The sequence below is a fragment of the Microtus pennsylvanicus genome, chromosome 14, assembly GCF_037038515.1.
Source record: "Microtus pennsylvanicus isolate mMicPen1 chromosome 14, mMicPen1.hap1, whole genome shotgun sequence".
Classification (NCBI taxonomy): domain Eukaryota; kingdom Metazoa; phylum Chordata; class Mammalia; order Rodentia; family Cricetidae; genus Microtus; species Microtus pennsylvanicus.
Window position 1 is genome coordinate 56,062,501 of NC_134592.1, and position 19,590 is coordinate 56,082,090.

Below are 19,590 nucleotides of genomic sequence, written 5' to 3' on the forward strand. Positions count from 1 at the left end.
GGTCTGGCCTATGTCTAAAGCAGTACAGGCTCCTACATATATTTTATAGCCCCCCCCACTAGAAAGAGATACATTTATTTCTTACTCTGCAAGGAGAGAGTAGGCAAGGGTGGTACCAGATGAACCTGCTTGTTTTCTTATTTACATAGGGTCCACCTACTCATGTAGTCCCAGTTGGCCCTGACTTCTTGATTCTCCTGCTGAGATTAGAGCAGTATGCTACCATACCAGCATCCAAAACAGTTTTGGAAAGAAAGAATAAATGTTTTAGGCCTCAAGACACCGGCAGAAGGTACAGGAAAGGTATCTTAGCTGCAGTCGGATAGTTCCTGGGTACCAACCATACTGACTTCTTCCCACGGCCCTGGCCACTCTGGCACACTACCTGACAAGCTGGGCCGTACCTTCCCCCAAAACTATCCCCTGCAGCCTTTCTCATCTCAGAGAATCTGACATAAACACTCAGCCCAACAAAACACACGCATGTGTACAACTGGAGCACGCAAAGGAGCTGCAGGACTCTTGTTCACATGACGGAATGTGATCGCTCCACTCTAGGTCCAAAGCACCAGACAGTGAGCCATTAAATGCTGGGTGCTGAGACAACATGAACTGTCTGTGGATTCAAGTCACCTGAGCAAATCTGCTGACGGCGTACGTGCAGCAATTCCAGAACAACAAAACACTCTTTAACCCGCCAAGCGATAGCTCAATCTATGCACGGTGCGCTCTTGCAATTATAAAACCTCCAAACCAGAAGCCAGCACTCCTGAGCACAGGAAATCACACTTCACTTCCCCGCAGCTGCTCCACAGCTCAGGCCCCTGCACGAACACAGAGGAAATGCGCCTGGAGGCCTTATTAACAAAGGATGGAAAGCCCCGAACCTCACACTTCCCAATTAGCACTGTGGAGGACATAAACTCCAGGGCTCCACTTCCCTGCGTGGAAGTCTCCCCACCCCAGAACCAATCCGCAGTTTGCACCTGTGCTAGAAGCCAGAGCCAAGCCAGCTTCGGTTCCCACTACACCATGGAGCCACACATACAGGTTATAGGGTTTTGTTATTGCTGGTTTTCAAGTTAATAATTTTTGTAAACCAGAAGCAATGCAATACAATAGGAAGCCCTTCTACATCCCATTTGGAAGCCAAATGAACCATGCTACCTACTCCACTCAAAAATTTAATCTCATCCCTTTAGAAAAGGCAGCCAGGTGGTGGTGGTGCATGCCTTTAATCCCAGCACCAGGAGGCAGAGGCAGACAGAGCTCCATGAGTTCAAGGCCAGTCTGGTCTACACAGTACCACTGTACAAATGACAAGACAATTTTCCAGGGCTTGGGGATGCTTTGTTTTGTTTGAGAGAGTCTTATTATACAACCCTGGCTGGCCTGAACTCAGATCCACCTGCTTCTGGCTCTGCCTCTAGGAGTCAGAGCATCTGCATCCAGACCCAGCAACTTCCAGTATTTTCAAAATACTTGCTTAAAGGAGACTTTCACACTATAACGAGGACCTGAATTGTTTGCATCTTGAGTGAACCTAAGTGGACAGTGCTTCTCTAGGAGAGATGCTCAGAAAGATGCTGCTCTGGGAGGACAGCACCAAGGATGCACTGTCTCACAATCTCCCTCTGAGCAACGTTTACCCTGAAAGTGGATGTGGACTTTTTTTAAAATTATAAAATTTAAAAAAACACGAGTGCATTGGTGTTTTATCAGCATGTACATCTGTATGAGGGTATCAGATCCCCTTGAACTGGAATTATAGACAGTTATGAGCTGCCATGTGGGTGTTGGGAATTGAACCTGGGTTCTCTAGAAGAGCAGCCAGTGCTCTTAACCACTGAGCCATCTCCCCTGCCCAAGTGTACTTGTTTAAGTCTGTTTAAGATACTTTCTTTCTCCCTTTCTCTCTGTGTATTTGTTTAAGACACCAATTCTCTCTCTCTCTCTCTCCCTCCCTCCCTCTCTGTGTGTGTGCGCATGTGTGTGTGTGTGTGTGCGCGCATGTGTGTGCGCGTGCGTGTGCGCGCATGTGTGTGTGTGTGTGTGTGTGCGCGCACGTGTGTGTGTGTGTGTGCGCGTACGTGCACTTGCATGTAGAGGCCGGATGTTGCCACTGGATGTCTTCCTCAATTATTTCCTATTTTATTATTATAACTTTACTATATTTATTTATTTAGCATATGTATGTGTGTATATTCACATGCATGTCATGGCACACACATGTAGAGGTAAGAGGAAAGCTTTGGGGGAATGTGACTCTGGAGTTCACATGTTCAACTCGGCTGTCTTCGCTTTCCTAGCATGGGATTACACATGTGTACCTCTGTGTTCAGCTTCTACATGAGTGCTGTGGAGCTGAGCTCAGCTCTTCATGCTTACAGGGAGAACACCTTACCTGGCTGTAGAGTGTCAATTAAAAAATTAGAATTAGAATTTAAATCATATACAAAAGAGACAGAACAATAAATCCCCATGAGCCTATAAAATAAGTTTACCTGAGAATTCGGGCCAACCCCATACATTCCAGCCCCTACCTTCTTGTTATTTCCCTTATTTGTTTGTTTGTCTGAGACGTGGTTATGTAGCCTAGGCTGGCCAGGGACTCACTATGTAGCCCAGGCTGCCCTTCGGAGTGCTGGGGTCCACATGTGAGACAGCACAGCACCCCACTCAAATTCTTCATTCTGTTTCTCATCTACAGCCAAAAAACTGATCACCGGGGCAGCACATGCTCTCATTTTTGTTTTTTCGAGACAGGGTTTTTCTGTGTAGCCGTGGCTGTCCTGGAACTCGCCCTGTAGACCAGGCTGGCAAGGATGTGATGTCCTCTTCTTGCCTTCCAACCTGACAGCACAGTATTCAGACTGCAACCTTACAAACCCAAATCACAACTTCCTCTCCACCCCTGGCCTTCAGGGCTCCTCCTTCAGCTCTGCACCACAGGACAATCTGCCCTTAGTTCCCTTTCCTAGATAAAGAAGCTGCTTGGCAACAGGATCTTAACACCAAAGTGCCCCAAAGGGGCCTTGGCAACCATCGGATCCAACCTTCTGTTCAAAGACAGGGAAGCAGGAAGAGAGCAGCAAGGGAACCCCTCCATGATTACAGAGAAGTCCGGGGGCTGACAATTCTTCCAGAGAACCTGAGTTTGATCCTGAACATCACTCCAGGGGCACCAACATCTCTGGCCTCTGACAACACCCACACTTATGTACCCATTCCCACAAACGTACACATCGTTTAAATTTTTTTTTAATTTGTTAAATAAACTGATATTTGCAAAATATTAAAATGCTGCTATATTTATTCATTTGTTTGCCCACTCGTCCATTTGTATACGTTTTAATAAATAAAGCATACCAGAAGATCAGAAAAGCAAAGCTAGCCACACTAGTCAGCCATAGAGGCCAGGCAGTGGTGGCACACACCTTTAATCCCAGCAGCGGTACTAGTTAGTCACAGAGGCTGGGCGGTGGTGGTGCACGCCTTTAAGACTAGCACTAGAGAGGAATTTAAGGTTGGATGAGACAGGAACTCGCTCTCTTTTCAGTGTGAAGATTTCATAGAGGTAAGAGCTCTCTAGTGGTTTGCTGCTTTGCTTCTCTGAACTTTTATCTCGAACCCCAATACCTGTCTCTGGGTTTTTATTATTCGTGTTACATTCATTCATTTAGGTTTTTAAGGCAGGATCTTACGTAGGCCGATCTGGATTTGTAAGCAGAGAATGACCTTGAACTCCCAATTTTCCTGCCTCCACTTCCAAAGTGCTAGGATTCCAAAGTGCATGAGCCACCATGCTTTTTATTAAATTTTAATCTCTTAAAGCAAAGATAATCCAATGTGGAAGCTGTCAGGAATACAGGGCATATTTAACCTTTATTAAATAAAAAAATATATCTTATTACATTTTTTAGTAACCCAGTAACTCCTAAACATGACTTTATTATCCCTTAGCTTCTTGCATTTCCATCCACATGTGCCTCTCAATCAAGCATTCCTCTCAGAACTGCCCTAAGAGATTCTCCACAGCTAAAAGTCACCATGTCATGCTAAAAGAGCTGTAAGCACACCTCTGGCCTTGCATATAACGAAATTCATGAATGCATTAAAAGGAAGTACAAAAAAAGTGCATTATTTCAAATCAAATCTCATAAAAGAAACTTAACTCCAGTTGATAAAATTCCAGGAAAAGTGGCTAGAGAGATGGTTCAGGAGTTAAGAACACTGGCTGCTATCCAGAGGACCCAGGTTCAAATCCCAGCACCCACACAGAGACCTACAACTATCTGTAACTCCAGTTCCAGGAGATCCAGTGTTCTCCATGTTGTGCACAGTTACACACGTAGGCAAAATGCCTGTATACATAAAATAAACTTTTAAAAATCCAGTAAAGCTGGGTGGTGGTGGTGCACACCTTTACTCCCAGCACTTGGGAGGCAGAGGCAGGTGGATCTCTTAGAGTTCTAGGCCAGCCTGGTCTACAGAATGAGTTCCAGAATGGCCAAGGATACACAGAGAGACCCTGTCTCAAAAAAAAAAAAAATCAAAAAAAAAAAAAAAAGTAAAGATCCAGTAAAAACCAAATGAGAAAAAAAAATGAAGAGCAATGCAGAAACGGGGAAAATATTCCAGGGAGAGAGGAAAGGCGGGTGGGCCCTCACAAGGAATGCTCAATATGAGCACGGCTGCTGTGTGAATGCAGACATGAAGGCCCCTGCAAGGGGTGACTGTTTTAAGTTTCCAGCCTTCCTGAACTTACTGACTTTCCTTATTCCTTCACCTTTATAACCAGAGTCCACACTTGGTGACCCAGAGATCACATGTCTACATTCAGGTGTCCAACTGTGGAGTTGGGGAAGAAAGAAAGGGGATGAGGTTCAGAGATGACTCTCTCACAGACGCACTGGGCTAACATCTGTACGTTAACAAGTAGTTGTTCATGAATGGATATCCTAAATAAGTGCACCAAAGGAACATGGCGTAAGACCATGTAGAAGAACATAATTCCTGGCTTTTTAAAAGCCGCTAAGCTCCCCAGATTTACCATTCACCACCCTTTTTTTTTTTAAATCTGGGGATGGGGAATCCCATGATTTATCTTAGAAATAGCAAGATCAGGGAAGGTGGAGAGAATGGGAGGAGGGGAGGGAGTGGGAACTGGGACTGGTATGTAAAATGAAAAAAGATAGTTTGTTTTCTTTTTTAAAAAAATAAAATTAAAAAAGAAGCAATAACAAGATCTTCAGACTCAAAAGAGACAGTTCTGGCGACTTTCTGATAAAGAGCTTAGTTTATATCTGCGGTGTCCAGCTGCCACTCCAACCCACACTCGGAATTTCTGCCCTCGGATTTGAAACAATTAAGAACAAACCCCTAAAATCAGTACAATGATGATCAGAGCAGCACACACCTGTAATCCCAATGAGAGGCAGAGGCAGGAGGATCTCTGTGAGTTCAAGGCCAGCAGGGTTTATGCGGGAGTTTCGGGTCAGAACTATCCAGTGAGATCCCGTCTCAAACAAAACACTGCCCACCACAAACTATACCGGGATTACATCAGGTCTTACACTTCTGCCTGTCTGTGCCATAGGTCCTGTATTTAGAGGAACATCACAAGGCCTCCCTTCTGTCAATCATCTGAAAGATACTATCAAGCGAGATTAATGGGTTGATTTTAATGTCACCAAGAGAATTTAAACAAAGGTACCACACAGAAATTGCCTTCCTCCTTCTTTTCTCAGCAAAGAGAATCCCAAATTATTGGAATTATTTAAAAAGTTTTAAACTATAGGATTATCAATGATCTGCCTTGTATTTTCTTTGTTGTCTTTCATAAATGGCTTTTATTACTTTATTTATTTAGTGTGTATATATGCACGGCGGGCATGTAGAGGTTAGCAGGTGAGTATGTGGAGTCAACTCTCTTCCCATGTGACTCAGGTGGCAGACCTGGTGGCAAGTGCCTTTACCTGTTGGGCCACCCTAATGGACGGTCCCCTTTGTGATGTGTGTGTTCAGGATGTGTATATATTACGTGTGTGAGTGTGGGTGTGTGGAGGTCAGGGCGGAACCCTGGGTGTTCTATTATGTGTGTGAGTGTGGGCGTGTGGAGGTCAGGGCGGAACCCTGGGTGTTCTATTATGTGTGTGAGTGTGGGTGTGTGGAGGTTAGAGGGGAACCCTAGGTATTGGTCTTCACACCTTCTACCTCTTGGTTTTGCTGCTGTGCAAACCATAATACCTAGCCTGCCAGATTCCTGGGAACCTCCTGCCTCCCCGGACCCCTCTGCAGGAACACTGCTATTATAGGCCCCTGCAGTATGTGACAAGCTTTCACGCTGAGATTAGAATGCAGGACCTCATGCTTGAGACAGAAGCTTTTACCCCACCAAGTCACCCCCTCAGCACACTCCGGTTATCTATTTGACTGATTTTTTTTTTTTCTGTTTTGAGACAGGTTTCACTATATAACCCAGGATGACTGTCAACTCTTTCATTAAGATGATATTTGAGAAACTGGAGACATGGTTTGGTAGTTAAGTGCACTTTCTGCTCTTGCAGAGGACCTGGGTTCAGTTCCTATCATCCACACGATGCCTCACAACCTTCTGTAACTCCAGTTCCAGGTGATCTGACACCCTCTTCTGTCTTCTGCAGGCACCAGACATAGAAGTGATACACAGACACACGTGTAAGCAAAACACCATACACATTAAAAAAAAAAAGATACTCAAAAGCAAAGTAAGAAACCCATGTCTCTCCCACAGCCAAATGGTCAGTTCAAGGCTAGCCTGGACTACATAGTGAACTTGAGGCTATCATGGGCTATACAGTGACACCTATTTTAAACAATTCACAAATAAGAAAAAAAAAGTATTAAAACTATTCAAAGTCTGTCTGTCTGTCTCTCTCTCACACATACACACTTGCATACTATAACTCTACAGTTCAAGCCATTTCAGCTCCCAAGATAGCCCCAATATCCCTGAAGAACGCCCCAAGAAAAGTCTGTCTGGTCTACTCTACACCAACATCAAGTTCCGGCTACAGGACTAGACACCGGGTCAAGGTCAGCAAGCACCCACTGAAGGAGCTCCATGCCATGGCCACAGCTTCTGTTCACCTTGCTCCTGACTGTGCCACTCTGGACAATCCAGCTGGCTATGTCTAAATATAAGTTGTTTTGCCATTTTAAAAAGTGGACTATTGGGCTGCATAAATAAAGTGACTTGCAAAGATAAATAATGCAGTTCTTTCTCACTGATACTATTTATTTTTTGTTTTGAACAAAATTTCCCTAAAATGTGCCCATGTAATAGTTCTGATTTTAAAGGCTATCAGAATACATTTTTGTTTTGTTTTGTTTTTCTGAGACAGGGTTTCTCTCTGTAACAGCTCTGGCTGTCCTGGAACTTGCTTTGTAGATCAGGTTGGCCTCAAACTCATAGAGATCATCCTGCTTCTGCCTCCCAAGCACTGGGATTAAAGGTGTGCACCACCACCTCCTGGCCAGAATACATTTCTAAACCAGAAACATCAATAGATATAACCCCACATAAAACATCTCTCAAGTTCCCACTCTGTATGTTTGAATGCACACGTGTGCACAAGAGCATGCACACACAAATGTATAGGCCTGTGTGGTGTACGTGTGTACATGCAGGTGCCTGGGTGTGTTTGTGCAGAGACTCAGTGTGGCTATCTTCCTCTACTGCTTTCCAGCTTACTCTGTGCGGCAGGTCTCTCACTGAACCTGGAGCGTCCTCTAGATGGCCAGCCATGGAGCTCCCAGGACCTACCTCTACCCTCCCGAACAATTAACTGCCACGCCTGCTTTTCTGTGGACACGGGGATCTCAGCTCACGCTTACACGGCAAGTACTTCACTCCCTGAGCATCCTTCCCACCCCTCAATAACACGTAAGAATAGAAAAAGGCTTGAAACCAAAAATTTCAAAAAAATGCTATTCCAACGTATTTTTAAATGTGCAAGAAAAGCATGACTTTACAAAGGAACATTTTTTAAGACATGGGAAACAAAGGAAGCTACTTAAAAGTGAATCTATAATTTATACGATAAATAATTGCTAGATGTGCCAAATTACTATGAGGGGCAAAGGGGAAATGGGTGGGGAAACAAATGAAACAAGGCAGGATCAAGGAAGGAGTGGTCCATTTTACTAGTCTCTCCACCTTTGCACATGCTGGACATTTTCCTTAATAAAAGATTAAGGAACTCATCTATCTGTCTATCTATCTACCTACCTATCTATCTATCTATCTATCTACCTACCTACCTACCTACCTACCTACCTACCTATCTATCTATCTACCTACCTACCTACCTACCTATCTACCTACCTACCTACCTACCTACCTACCTACCTACCTATCTACCTACCTACCTACCTACCTACCTACCTATCTACCTATCTATCTACCTACCTACCTACCTATCTACCTACCTACCTACCTATCTATCTATCACCTACCTATCTACCTATCTATCTACCTACCTATCTAGCTATCTACCTACCTATCTAGCTAGCTACCTACCTACCTACCTATCTACCTACCTACCTATCTATCTACCTACCTACCTATCTACCTACCTACCTACCTATCTACCTACCTACCTACCTATCTATCTACCTACCTACCTACCTATCTATCTACCTACCTATCTACCTATCTATCTACCTACCTATCTATCTATCTACCTACCTACCTACCTACCTATCTACCTACCTACCTATCTACCTATCTATCTACCTACCTACCTACCTATCTACCTACCTACCTACCTATCTACCTACCTACCTATCTACCTATCTATCTACCTACCTATCTAGCTAGCTATCTACCTACCTACCTACCTATCTACCTACCTACCTACCTACCTACCTACCTATCTGGATATTCCAGCCTCTACTTGCTGGAACTGCAGGTGTGTGCTACCATGTCGGGTTTATAAGGAAATGGGGGTTAAACCAGGGCTTCTCCAGTACTAGTCAAATGTTCTCACAACCACCTCCATTATCAGTCCTAAAGTACTGAATTCTTATGTGAGCAATTGTCTATAAGAAAAACAAAATTAAAAAAACCCTGTTATTTATTTATTTTCGTTAAGAATAAAGAACAAGCCGGGTTTGGTGGCGCACACCTTTAGTCCTAGCACTTGGGAGGCAGAGGCAGGTGGATCTCTCTGAGGCCAGCCTGGTCTATATAGTAAGTTTCAGGACAGCCTGGGCGATGTAGAGAGACCCTGTCTTAAAACAAACAAAAAATAATGGACGAGCCAGGTGTGATGGGTTGTAAACCCACATTTGGGAGGTAGGGGCAAGAGGACTATGGGCCACCATGCATGGCCCATTTCTTTTTTTCTTCTTCCTTTTGAGCGTCACGGATGTCCACACAATTAGATTATTTGGAGTTCTGCTTTGCTCAGTTAAAATTCACACCCACAGCTCCTCTCTTTACCTGCTACCACTCGGCTGACTGAAAACAACAGGACAGCGACCCGTCAGTCTCACAAAGGTTCAAACCTTTAACAGGACTGACTTGCCCAGTGACCTAGAATATATACGTTACGCTATTGCCACCTGGTGGTTAAACTGTCTAAGCACAACAAACAAATGTTTAAAGCAGGAAGTGTGGTTGGTGCCCCACACTTAAAATCCTGGCAGTCAGAGAGATTGAGACTAGCATCATGAGTTCAAAAACCAGTCTGGGCTACATAGTTAATATTAGCTCACCTGGGCTAAAGATTGATTTGTGCCTAGAGAAGCTGTGTACACTTTTAATCTCAGCAGTGTGTGTGAGGGTGTGTGTGTGTGTGTGTGTGTGTGTGTGCATAGACAGGTGGATCTGTCAGTTTGAGGCTAGCCTGGTCTACATAGTGAGTTCCAGGACATCCAAGGCTCAAAAAATAAAGAAAACAAAAGACTTACTTTGTGTCTCAAAACCAATTAATTAATTAACTAATTAAAAACAGAAAAACTAAAAAGTTGCCTTCTTTGCTCGAGTTTCTTTAGAGATGTGTTCTCTCGATCCCGCAGAAAGCTGCTGTGCAGTAAGGTCCATCAAAACGTCACATTACAGTGGCCATTCTCAGCCCGCTGTATCTGAGAGTCAGCTGGCAGCTTTGGAAAACCCTAACCTGGACCTCCCCAAGCCAGGAGTTAAATAGGGACTTAAGATATGGAGAAAAGAGGGGAGGAGTACGAAATGTTTAGGAGTGGGAGGTTCTGAAGCTGGAAGCGGGGAGGGGGCTCTTCCCTGGAGCCTCCAGAAGCGGCATGACAGCATCTGGATTTCACACGTCTAGCAGCCAGGACCGTGATAGGATAATTCCTGTCACTTTAAATTGTCTAGTTTGTGGCATTTCGTTAGGGCAGTCATGGAAAACTAGTGCACAGCACAAAAGGACCTACACAGTAGCCTGAATTTTTATACTATGTGGGGGGGGGGGGAGAGGGAGAGGGAGAGGGAGAGGGAGAGAGAGAGGGAGGGAGGGAGGGAGGGAGGGAGGGAGGGAGGGAGGGAGGGAGGGAGGGAGAGGGAAGTGCATGAGTGCAGGCAGGTGCATGCCACACAAGGGTATGAAACCAGAGGGCAATTTCCAGAATTTGGCTTTCTCCTTCCGCTGTGGTTTGGAGCGTGGCTTGGGTTGTCTGGCTTGCATGAAAAGCACATACGTCAAAACTCACCACACTAAACACCTGATGTGCAGTTTCTTCTATGCCAAACAGAGTCCAATAAATCTGTACTTAAAATGATGCGAATCTGGAGCTGGAAAGATGGCTCAGCAGACAAGAGCACCCACAACAGCCTGTACTTCAGCGCCAGGGGACACAGTGTCCTCTCTGTCCTCTGTGTTGTTCACAAGTGCACACTCCGCCCCACCCAGTTCCACCACACACACAGATGTACATGTAAGTAAAAATAAAAGAAATCTTAAAAAATAAATTAAAAACAGAAATGTCAGAGGGTGGGGCTCAAAGTGTCAGTATGCTTAAGAGACCTCTGTGCTCTTCTAACCAGGAACTGGGGATAACAGGTGTTTTATTAGAGGGGTCACCTCACTTATTTTGCTTTGAACAACAAGTACTATTGGGGGGGGGAACACAGAAGCCCAAAACCACTTCAATAATGCCTGTTTTGGGTGCTTGTGGAGGTTAGAGGACATCATAATTTATTTGAAAGTAGACAAATAAAATTTATCTGCATTTAGCAAATCACTCCTTGGTTTATACTTCATAATCCCAAATTATAAGCATGCCACGGAAAGTAGGCGGCCCTTTGTCATCCAGATGTCTGTAATGTTCCTAGAAACAAATAATGTAAAGTGTTGGCTATAATACTGGATAATTTTTTTGTTTGTTTTGTTTTTGAAAGGGGCAATTGCAGGCATGAACTACAGCACCTTGTAAAATATTGTTTTAATATATATCTATAGTAAATAGCATTATAAGATGAATCACCCAGTACCAAATTCCATGTATTGGAAGTCTCATTCCTTGGTATCTCAGAATGTTACTTCCATCGGAGAAACTTTAAACTGAATTTTGTTATTTTTGAGACAAGGTCTCATGCAACTCAAGCTGGTCTTTAACTTGCTATATAAAAGAGAACGACCTTGCACGCCACCTCTCCTGTCTCCACCTCCCAGAGAGCTGGAATTAGAGGCATAAACTGTCTTATGCAGCTGGGGGACACCCTGAAGTAGTCATGTAGACTCTGGTGGGTTGGCTCAGCACTTGGAAGGCCCTGCCTCAAAAAAAAAAAGAAAGAAAGAAAGAAAAAAAAAAAGAAAGGTAAAATGAAGTCATAAAATTGTTTGTTGGGGTGGAGAGGTGGCTCAAAGTGCAGACTGTTCTTCCAGAGGACCAGGGTTCAAAACCTAGTAGCCACACGGCAGCTCACAACCACCGACAACTCCAGTTTCAGGGAAATTGGTGTCCTCTTCTGGCCTTCGAGGGCAGTAGGAAGGCAAGTGGTACACAAAACACCTATACACAAAGAATCAATGTAGAAGCCATTTTACACTAAGAGGTGCTCAGGAGAAACCAAACCTGCCAAAATCTTGACCTGGGACTTTAGTACCGGTGTCTGTGAGGAAACAAACTGTTGCTGCTTACGGCATTTAGTCTGTGGCATTGTGGCATTTTGTTCTGGTAGCCCTAACAAACTGGTATAAACAGCAACGACACAACAAAATAAAAATCAGGGCCAATAAGATTGTTTAGCAGGTGGAAGTACTTGCTGCCAAGGATGATCGCCAAGACCCAAACAGTGGAAGGTGAGGACCAAATCCCACAAGCTGTTCTCTAGCATCTGCATGTGGACACCAGATGCATGTGTCCACATGTACAGAAAATAACAAATGCAATTAAACGCTAAAAACAAGGGGCTGCAGCCAGACTATAGAATGCAGAGACCCTGTATCAAAAAAAAACTAGCTAAACTAAAATAAAAAAATAACAACAAGGGGCTGGAGAGATGGTTCAGGGGTTAAGAGCACTGACTGCTCTTCCAGATATCCGCATGGTGGCTCACATCTGTAACTCTAGGTCCAGGGAACCCAGTGGAAACCCAGTGTGCCCTCTTCTGGCCTTAGTGGGCACCAGGCACACAGTGGTATACAGAAATATAAGCAGGCAGAATGCCCACATACATAAAATGGGATTTAAACTTTAAAAAGTTACAAATAAAAACTGATAAAGATACGGTAGCTGAGGTTGTCTCCTAAGGCCCTCGATGGGGATGTTTCTGCCTCCTCACTACCACGCGCTGCCTGGGGAGGTGAAGCTGGGGTCAGCTACACGTGAGTGAAGTGGCATTTTGTTGTTGCTGTGTTCTTTGTTTTGTTGGGGGTTGGTATGCGGATGCTTTCAACTCTGCTTCCCAGACTTCAAAACCTTAGCTTCGAGTGTCCTAGGACCAGTTCCCCATGGGTCCCAAAGAAAAAATGTGCACTACCCATCCACACCCCTTTCTTTTTCCGATTTTTTTGTTTGTTTGTTTTTGTTTTTCAAAACAGTCCTAGCTGTCCTAGAACTAGCTTTTGTAGACCAGGCTAGCCTCGAACTCACAGAGATCACTTGCCTCCTCCTCCCAAGGGCTGGGATTAAAGGCATAAACCACAGCCACTGCCCAACTTGGCTTTTTTGAGACAGGTCTCTCTATGTAGCCCTTACTGTACTGAAATTAGCTATGTAGATCACGCTGGGCTTGGAATCATAGAGATCCTCCTGTTTCTGCCTCCCAAGAGCTAGGAGGTATGCACTGCCACACCTGACACCTCCCTTCTGTCGGCTGAGGGCATGGCTCAGTAGAAGGGTGCTTACCTAAGCATGGGAGAGGCTCCAGGTCTGATCTATAGTATGAAAACAAAAACAGAACCCCAAACCTGAAGCCTCCCTGACTTCTCGAGCAAGGTGCTCTGTGGACTTTCTACCTTCCGCTCTCACTTACTTTTGGCCCATGTTAGTCACGTGAACTATTTTCTAGGTACCCACCTGATACATTTAGTCAACAGAACTCAGTGCTCTTGGGTTTTTCTTTGTGCTTGTCTTTAAGACAGATCTTGCTAAGCTGGCCTTGGCCATGCGAGTCTACTGACTTCATCTTCCCAGGCACGAGGACTACAGTGTGCCATGTCTAGCTTCAACCACCCTCAGTGAGCTAAGCTCTGTGGGAAATACTAAATCACACAACCACGGAATGATGTCCACAAATTCACTAATTCACTGTTTTGTACAAGCAAACAGTGTGTCATCTGATGGAAAGGACTCAAGCAACCAGAGTGTTGACCCATGAGAGTCCTGGAATCCATCTGGACAGATACTGCGAGACACCCAAATGATCATCCACACCCCTCACATTCTGTCCTCCAAGACAACTCTTTTCCTGGCAACTCTTCTTCTAACATTTATGTGTGTGTGCGTGCGTGCGTCCGTGCGTATGTGCGTGCAACCTGTGGAATCAGTCCTTCCTTCCACTACATGTGTTCTGGTGATCAAACTCGGGTCATTAGACTTGGTGGCAATCGCCTTTATTGGCTGAGACATCTTGTCAGCCCCATGCCTATTTTTGAACTCAGTGCTCTTGGGTTTTTCCTCCCCCAGGCTTGGACCACCATGTCTAGCTTTTACATGAAGGTTAGGTATCTACACTCAGGCCCTTGAGCTGGCATAGCAGGCCCTTCACCTGGTGAACCATCTTCCTAGTCCTGTGAATAGTTTAACGGAACAGTTACAATCATTCATTTATATATTATCCGTTGTTGTTTTAATTATAACAAAACCAAAGCATTACAACAGAGACTGTTGGCTCACGAAGCCCACAATACTCGCCATTTGGCCTTTACAAAAAAAAATTGTTGCCCTCTGCTCTAGACAAGCAATCTAAGAATACAAAAAAGCCTGTCAGACTCACCTGAGGTGTTGTCTTCTTATACTGGTCACCACCATCTATCACATCCCTCATGATTTTTCCCTTGAGAAATTCATATTCTTCTGGACTCAGATGAATAGACTCTAAGGCTCTACCACAGCTTGAACAATGGCCACTGCAATTGCAACGTTTTATATTAAATAATGTCTTGGAAATAATTTTTTTCTAAAATTAGTTAATTCCAAAGCACAAGGAAACAGAAATGTAAGACAAAAAAAATTAAAACCTTTGTGATCATCACATTTGTTTTTTTTTTTTTTTTTTTACTTTTTTGTAAACCTCAAAATATCTACCAGTATGCCAGAAAGTCCAGAAAAGAAAATCACCTAGATGAAAAAAATTTCTTTTCTACAAAAATATTTTAGGTATATGTATGCTTTACACTCTTAGAAGAATCACGGCGTGGAGGGGGGCAGTGGTGGCGCACTTGGGAGGCAGAGGGTATCAGCAAGATATTCACAGTCACCATTATGGTGACAGAGAGAGACGGCAGAAAGAGCTAGGTGAAACTTTTAGTTATTCCTAAAACACAACTAGGTCAGTCTTCTGGGGGCAAACATCACAAAGGTTTAGCATAAGCTCACAGTAACATTTAGAGTACTCCAAAATCTGTCTACATGCCTGTAATCTCAACACACAGAAGCTTAAGGCAGCAGGATTATTGCATGCTTGAAGTCAGCCTGAGCTACAGATGAAGACTCTCAAAACAACAGAGATTTTTCTCCCCTCAAGAACTTTAATTATAAATTCTTGATTATCCTACCCCTAAGATGTCCTTAAACATTTTTTTTAATTATCTGAAGCTTCCCCACCCCAAAGAAGATTTACTTTTAATTATGTATTTGTCTGTGTGGTGTGTGTATGTGTGTGTGTGTGAGTGTGTGTGTGTGCAGGTGAGCGCGGTGCAGGCAGAGGTCAGGTGAGAGCAGACAATCCCCTGGAACTAGAATTACAGGCAGTTGTGAGCCACCAGATGTGGTTGCTGGGAATGGAGTCAGATCCTATGGAAGAGCAGGAGCAGCTCTTAACCACTGAGCCATCTCCAGACCTTCCTACTTTTTTTTTTCTGGTTTTTTAAGAAAGGATTTCTCCATATAACAGTCCTAGCTTTCCTGGAACTTACTTTATAGATCAGGCTGGCCTCAAAGTCACAGAGATCCGCCTGCCTCTGCCCTCTATGTGCTGGGATTAAAGGCGTGCACCACCACTGCCCAGCTGAGAGCTTCCTATTTTTAAGCCAATACCAACAGAACTTACTATATCTGAATCAAACAAATTGAAGACAAATAAGGGTCTTTACCTTCTCTGGACTGTAGTGAACTGTCCTTTCCATTGTCTTCCAGGAATGCTACAAAAAGAGATTACAAAACCAGATTATCAGAATGTTAAAAATTCCTACTAAGTCTAAAGCCAATCACTGTATTCAGACATTCTGTAAGGAAGAGATCTGAAAAGTTCAGAACACTTTCTTCGGATGGCTTTCACAACGACTGTTAGGATGTGGTTGAGGTTAAGGACCAGACAGCATTCTACTGTATCCTTTTGGTTCACCTTCTGACGTAACCCTCCTCTTCCTCAAGTCCTGTCTAAGGGTAGGCATGACGGTGCATGCCTTTATTTCTAGCACTGGGGGTCAGAGGCAAGCAGATCTCTATGAGTTCAAGACCAGCCTGGTCTATACAGAGTGTTCCAGAATAGCCAGGGCTACACAGAGACCCTGTCTCAAACATAACAACGACAATAACAAAACTCAAGCCTAAATCTACCTTCATTGGAAGTATGCGAAAACTAGAGAAACCATTTAAATAACACTCAGCTCTAACCATCTTCATCAAGCTGCCAGACATGGCGCCTGCCTGGAGTAATTTCTCTGTTCTCTTGGGGGGCTACTTGTAGACCACTGCCAGGAACGACACACCTACTGAGGTTGAGAATGGCACCCTAATAGACACTATGCAGGAAACACACAGTTTAGTGTAATTGGAGACATCCAAAAGTTATTTATTGATTTGTTCTCAGTCACCATACCCTTACTTCCTATTGATTCTTTTTTTTTTAATATTTATTTATTATGTATACAATATTCTGTCTGTGTGTATGCCCGAAGGCCAGAAGAGGGCACCAGACCCCATTACAGATGGTTGTGAGCCACCATGTGGTTGCTGGGAATTGAAGTCAGGACCTTTGGAAGAGCAGGCAATGCTCTTAACCTCTGAGCCATCTCTCCAGCCCCCTTCCTATTGATTCTTGAACCTATTGCCTTCTTTCCTTCACCAGTTAATTCAGACCTCACGACCTCTTACCCAAATCTAACACTGCACTCAAACAAATCTCCCCATTTTCAATCTTAATTCCTTCTCCCATCAGACCAGCATTCTTGAAAACAGAATAAACCCTAAGCTCTAAGACTTTCTCACTCTCATTCCTTCTTGGATGCTCAATAAATCTGTTAAGATCATCAGACATGATTCCTACCTAAAAGTTCTGCAAACATGATACAAAATAAAAAGAGAAAAAAGAAGGAGCAAGCTTTTAGGAAATGGCCAGACATAAGTTAACGGTGAAGAAAGGAGAATAAAGATTGGAGCAATAAACAGTTCTGCGGTTGACGGCATGAGTCAAAGCAAAAGAGAGCCTGGGAGAATAGCCTGACAAGGAAAGATGCAAAATCAAATGGAGGGATGGTTCTCCGTTGAGTACCAGGATTGATCAGGAACTGCCCCGTCCACTCAGCATCCTAAGTGATGAGACCCAGGGATTTCAGAATAACCGTAAGCACATTATTTACGCCACGACTTTTGAAAATATGATCATTGGGTAAAGCGTTTGCTGCACACGCAAGACCAGAGTTCAGATTCCTGGAACCTTGTATGAGCCTGGCATGGAGCCTGTACTTGTAACCCCAGCAACATGGGAGTGGAGACAGGTAGATCTCAGACGAAATGCTAAGCTTCAGGTTCAGCCAGAGACTGTCTCAAAAGGAAGGCGGACTTTGATAAAAGACACCCAGAGTCAAACTCTGCTCTTCACACCCGAGTATGCATCCACATACACGTGTGCACACCCCCCACGCGCCTAAACCCGTTTCTTGCTCTAATTTCTTGCTATAACATAATTATTCACGTTAGATGTCTCAGAAAATAAGATGAATCGTAGCTTTAAAAGGAAGAAAACTATCATATAAAACAAAAGATGCTGTATAATTTCCTTTTATGTGGTGAGTAGAGATTGACACAAATTACTCCTACTACTTTTTTAAGAGAATATTTTGCTTTAAAAGTAGAATAGTTCTTACCTCAGGATGGGAGAAAGCACAATCTGAATAAAATGAGTCTCGGCAACTAATAACACAAAAAAGGGGTCTACTTTAAAAATACAGGTACCAAGAGAAAACACACAAGCAAAATCAAAATTACCTTTCAAACCATGTTTTTATACTGTGTGCAAATGACTCTCCAGGATACAGCTGATTATTCCTTAGATACAAAAGAATGTCCAGTAGTTTGTCCGAATAGTCATCATCATTTATGTCTTTGCCAAAATCAAAGAAGGCTTTTAAAGTTTCCAGCAGAGGAATGAGATTATGACCTACCAGTTCCTGATACAAACTCCAGGCCACGTCCACATCCTGATGAAGGAGGGCTCCCTGAATACAGTCATTATAGTTCCTTTTCGAAGGGACCATGACTTTTTTAATGTCTTCTAACAGCAGCAAGGCCTCTCTCCACCTGTCTGAGTGGATCAATCCCCGGATGAGAATGGTGTTAGCCGCAGTTTCTAAACACTTGTACTTGGCTTTCATGATTTCATAGACATCGATAACTTCTGATGTCTGCTTGTGAGAGACGCAGAGATACAAATACTTGACGAGTAAATTGTACCCTACGATGCCATTGTTCTTTGCTGCGACCCAGGCCAGGAGGGACTTAGCCGCATCTACAGAGCTACTGCTGCGCACCATCTGCGAAATGACCCAGTCTTCAAAACTGGCCTTCCCGTTGAAATCCTCTTTAAGTTTATCCCACTCTTCGGAATTCAGGGGTTTAGTTGGAAGTTCGATCGTGCTCCTCTCAGGTGACGGGGCATGCTCTCTCTGCTGGGGGTTGCTAGTTAAGTGCGACCTCTTCTTAGCTGCCCCGGCAGCAAAATAATGATCAGAAGAACCTTGCCTATCGCTGTCATGTTCTTTCTTGAGTGTTCTAGCTTTGGCAAGCAGCAGATTCATGGCTTTCCTATGTGGAGGGGGCGTGGTTTTGGCAGAAAACCATCGGTGCTGGTTCCTGGTAACCGTGAGAAAGGAAAAGACAGGCGAGGTCGCAGGGCCCAGCTCTAAGGAAGGGATGCTCGTCCAAAGTTTCGGAAAGCTCCGAAAACCAGGCAAATAGAAGGTCATTCTGCAGTGAGTTGAATGAGGCTTAAAAATAAAGCAGCTCCGCTCTGCTATGGAAAATTACGAGATTGGAGGTTGAAGATAGTTGATGCACAGTTCTTGAAAAGGAGACTTTGTGTTTCTCCCTTACAAACAAATCACGATTGTGCTTTAGGAGTGATTTAAAGGCAAGGAAAGCATACGAGTTCTCTCCATTAAACAATGATCCAGGGATCTTCAACACCAGTAGCAAGTCCTAAACCAGAAGACCGCACGGGAATCCTGTCACATTCCAATTTTCGAATCTAAGGAAAAAGCACAAGAGGGACCTCTTAGTTTGACTCATGTGCATAACAACGGTCCTGAAGAAGGGCAAGGTACCAAGAGAACTAGAACAGGGAAATAAAGTAATAGCCTCGACCAGGAACCACCAAACGCAGCCCCACCAGCAAGAAAGAAGTCTAGGGTCCCTTGCTCAACTTTACATTTTCTACAGGTCTTTAAACGCCTCAAAGAAGAGGGATCGGGGGACGCAGCACAAACATCACAGGGAAGGAAGTGAGGTCCAGAAAGAACTTAGACTTAACTGTATGGAGGGCCGACGAAAGTTCACTTCATTCAACAACTCACCACGCCACGCATGCTTAAGGTAGCCATAAATGCGGCAAAAACTACAGTACCCACAAGGCACCGCGCTGAATGAGCCGCCAGGCTCTCGGTGGCTCAATTTCAGGCGTTCTATTGAGTCTGACGAAAA

The 19,590-nt window shown here is 44.0% G+C and overlaps 1 protein-coding gene across 3 annotated transcripts in view; it reads right to left on the minus strand.

Annotated features, from left to right (window-relative positions):
• The window catches only part of Prorp (protein only RNase P catalytic subunit), an 89,542-nt gene extending 70,015 nt beyond the window's left edge, over nucleotides 1-19,527 (minus strand). Inside the window, exons 1-4 of one of the 3 annotated variants that reach the window (XM_075948338.1) lie at nucleotides 19,464-19,527; nucleotides 17,881-19,138; nucleotides 15,765-15,812; nucleotides 14,447-14,579 (exon numbers count right to left, since the gene is read on the minus strand). In XM_075948338.1, the coding sequence (XP_075804453.1) occupies nucleotides 14,447-14,579; nucleotides 15,765-15,812; nucleotides 17,881-18,857 (1,158 nt within the window). In that variant the 5' untranslated portion in view covers nucleotides 18,858-19,138; nucleotides 19,464-19,527. Of the gene's footprint in view, nucleotides 1-14,446; nucleotides 14,580-15,764; nucleotides 15,813-17,880; nucleotides 19,139-19,420 lie in introns of all 3 variants that reach the window. The other 2 variants (XM_075948337.1, XM_075948339.1) reach the window with 2 other exon arrangements.
• Between the last annotated feature and the right edge of the window lie 63 nt (nucleotides 19,528-19,590).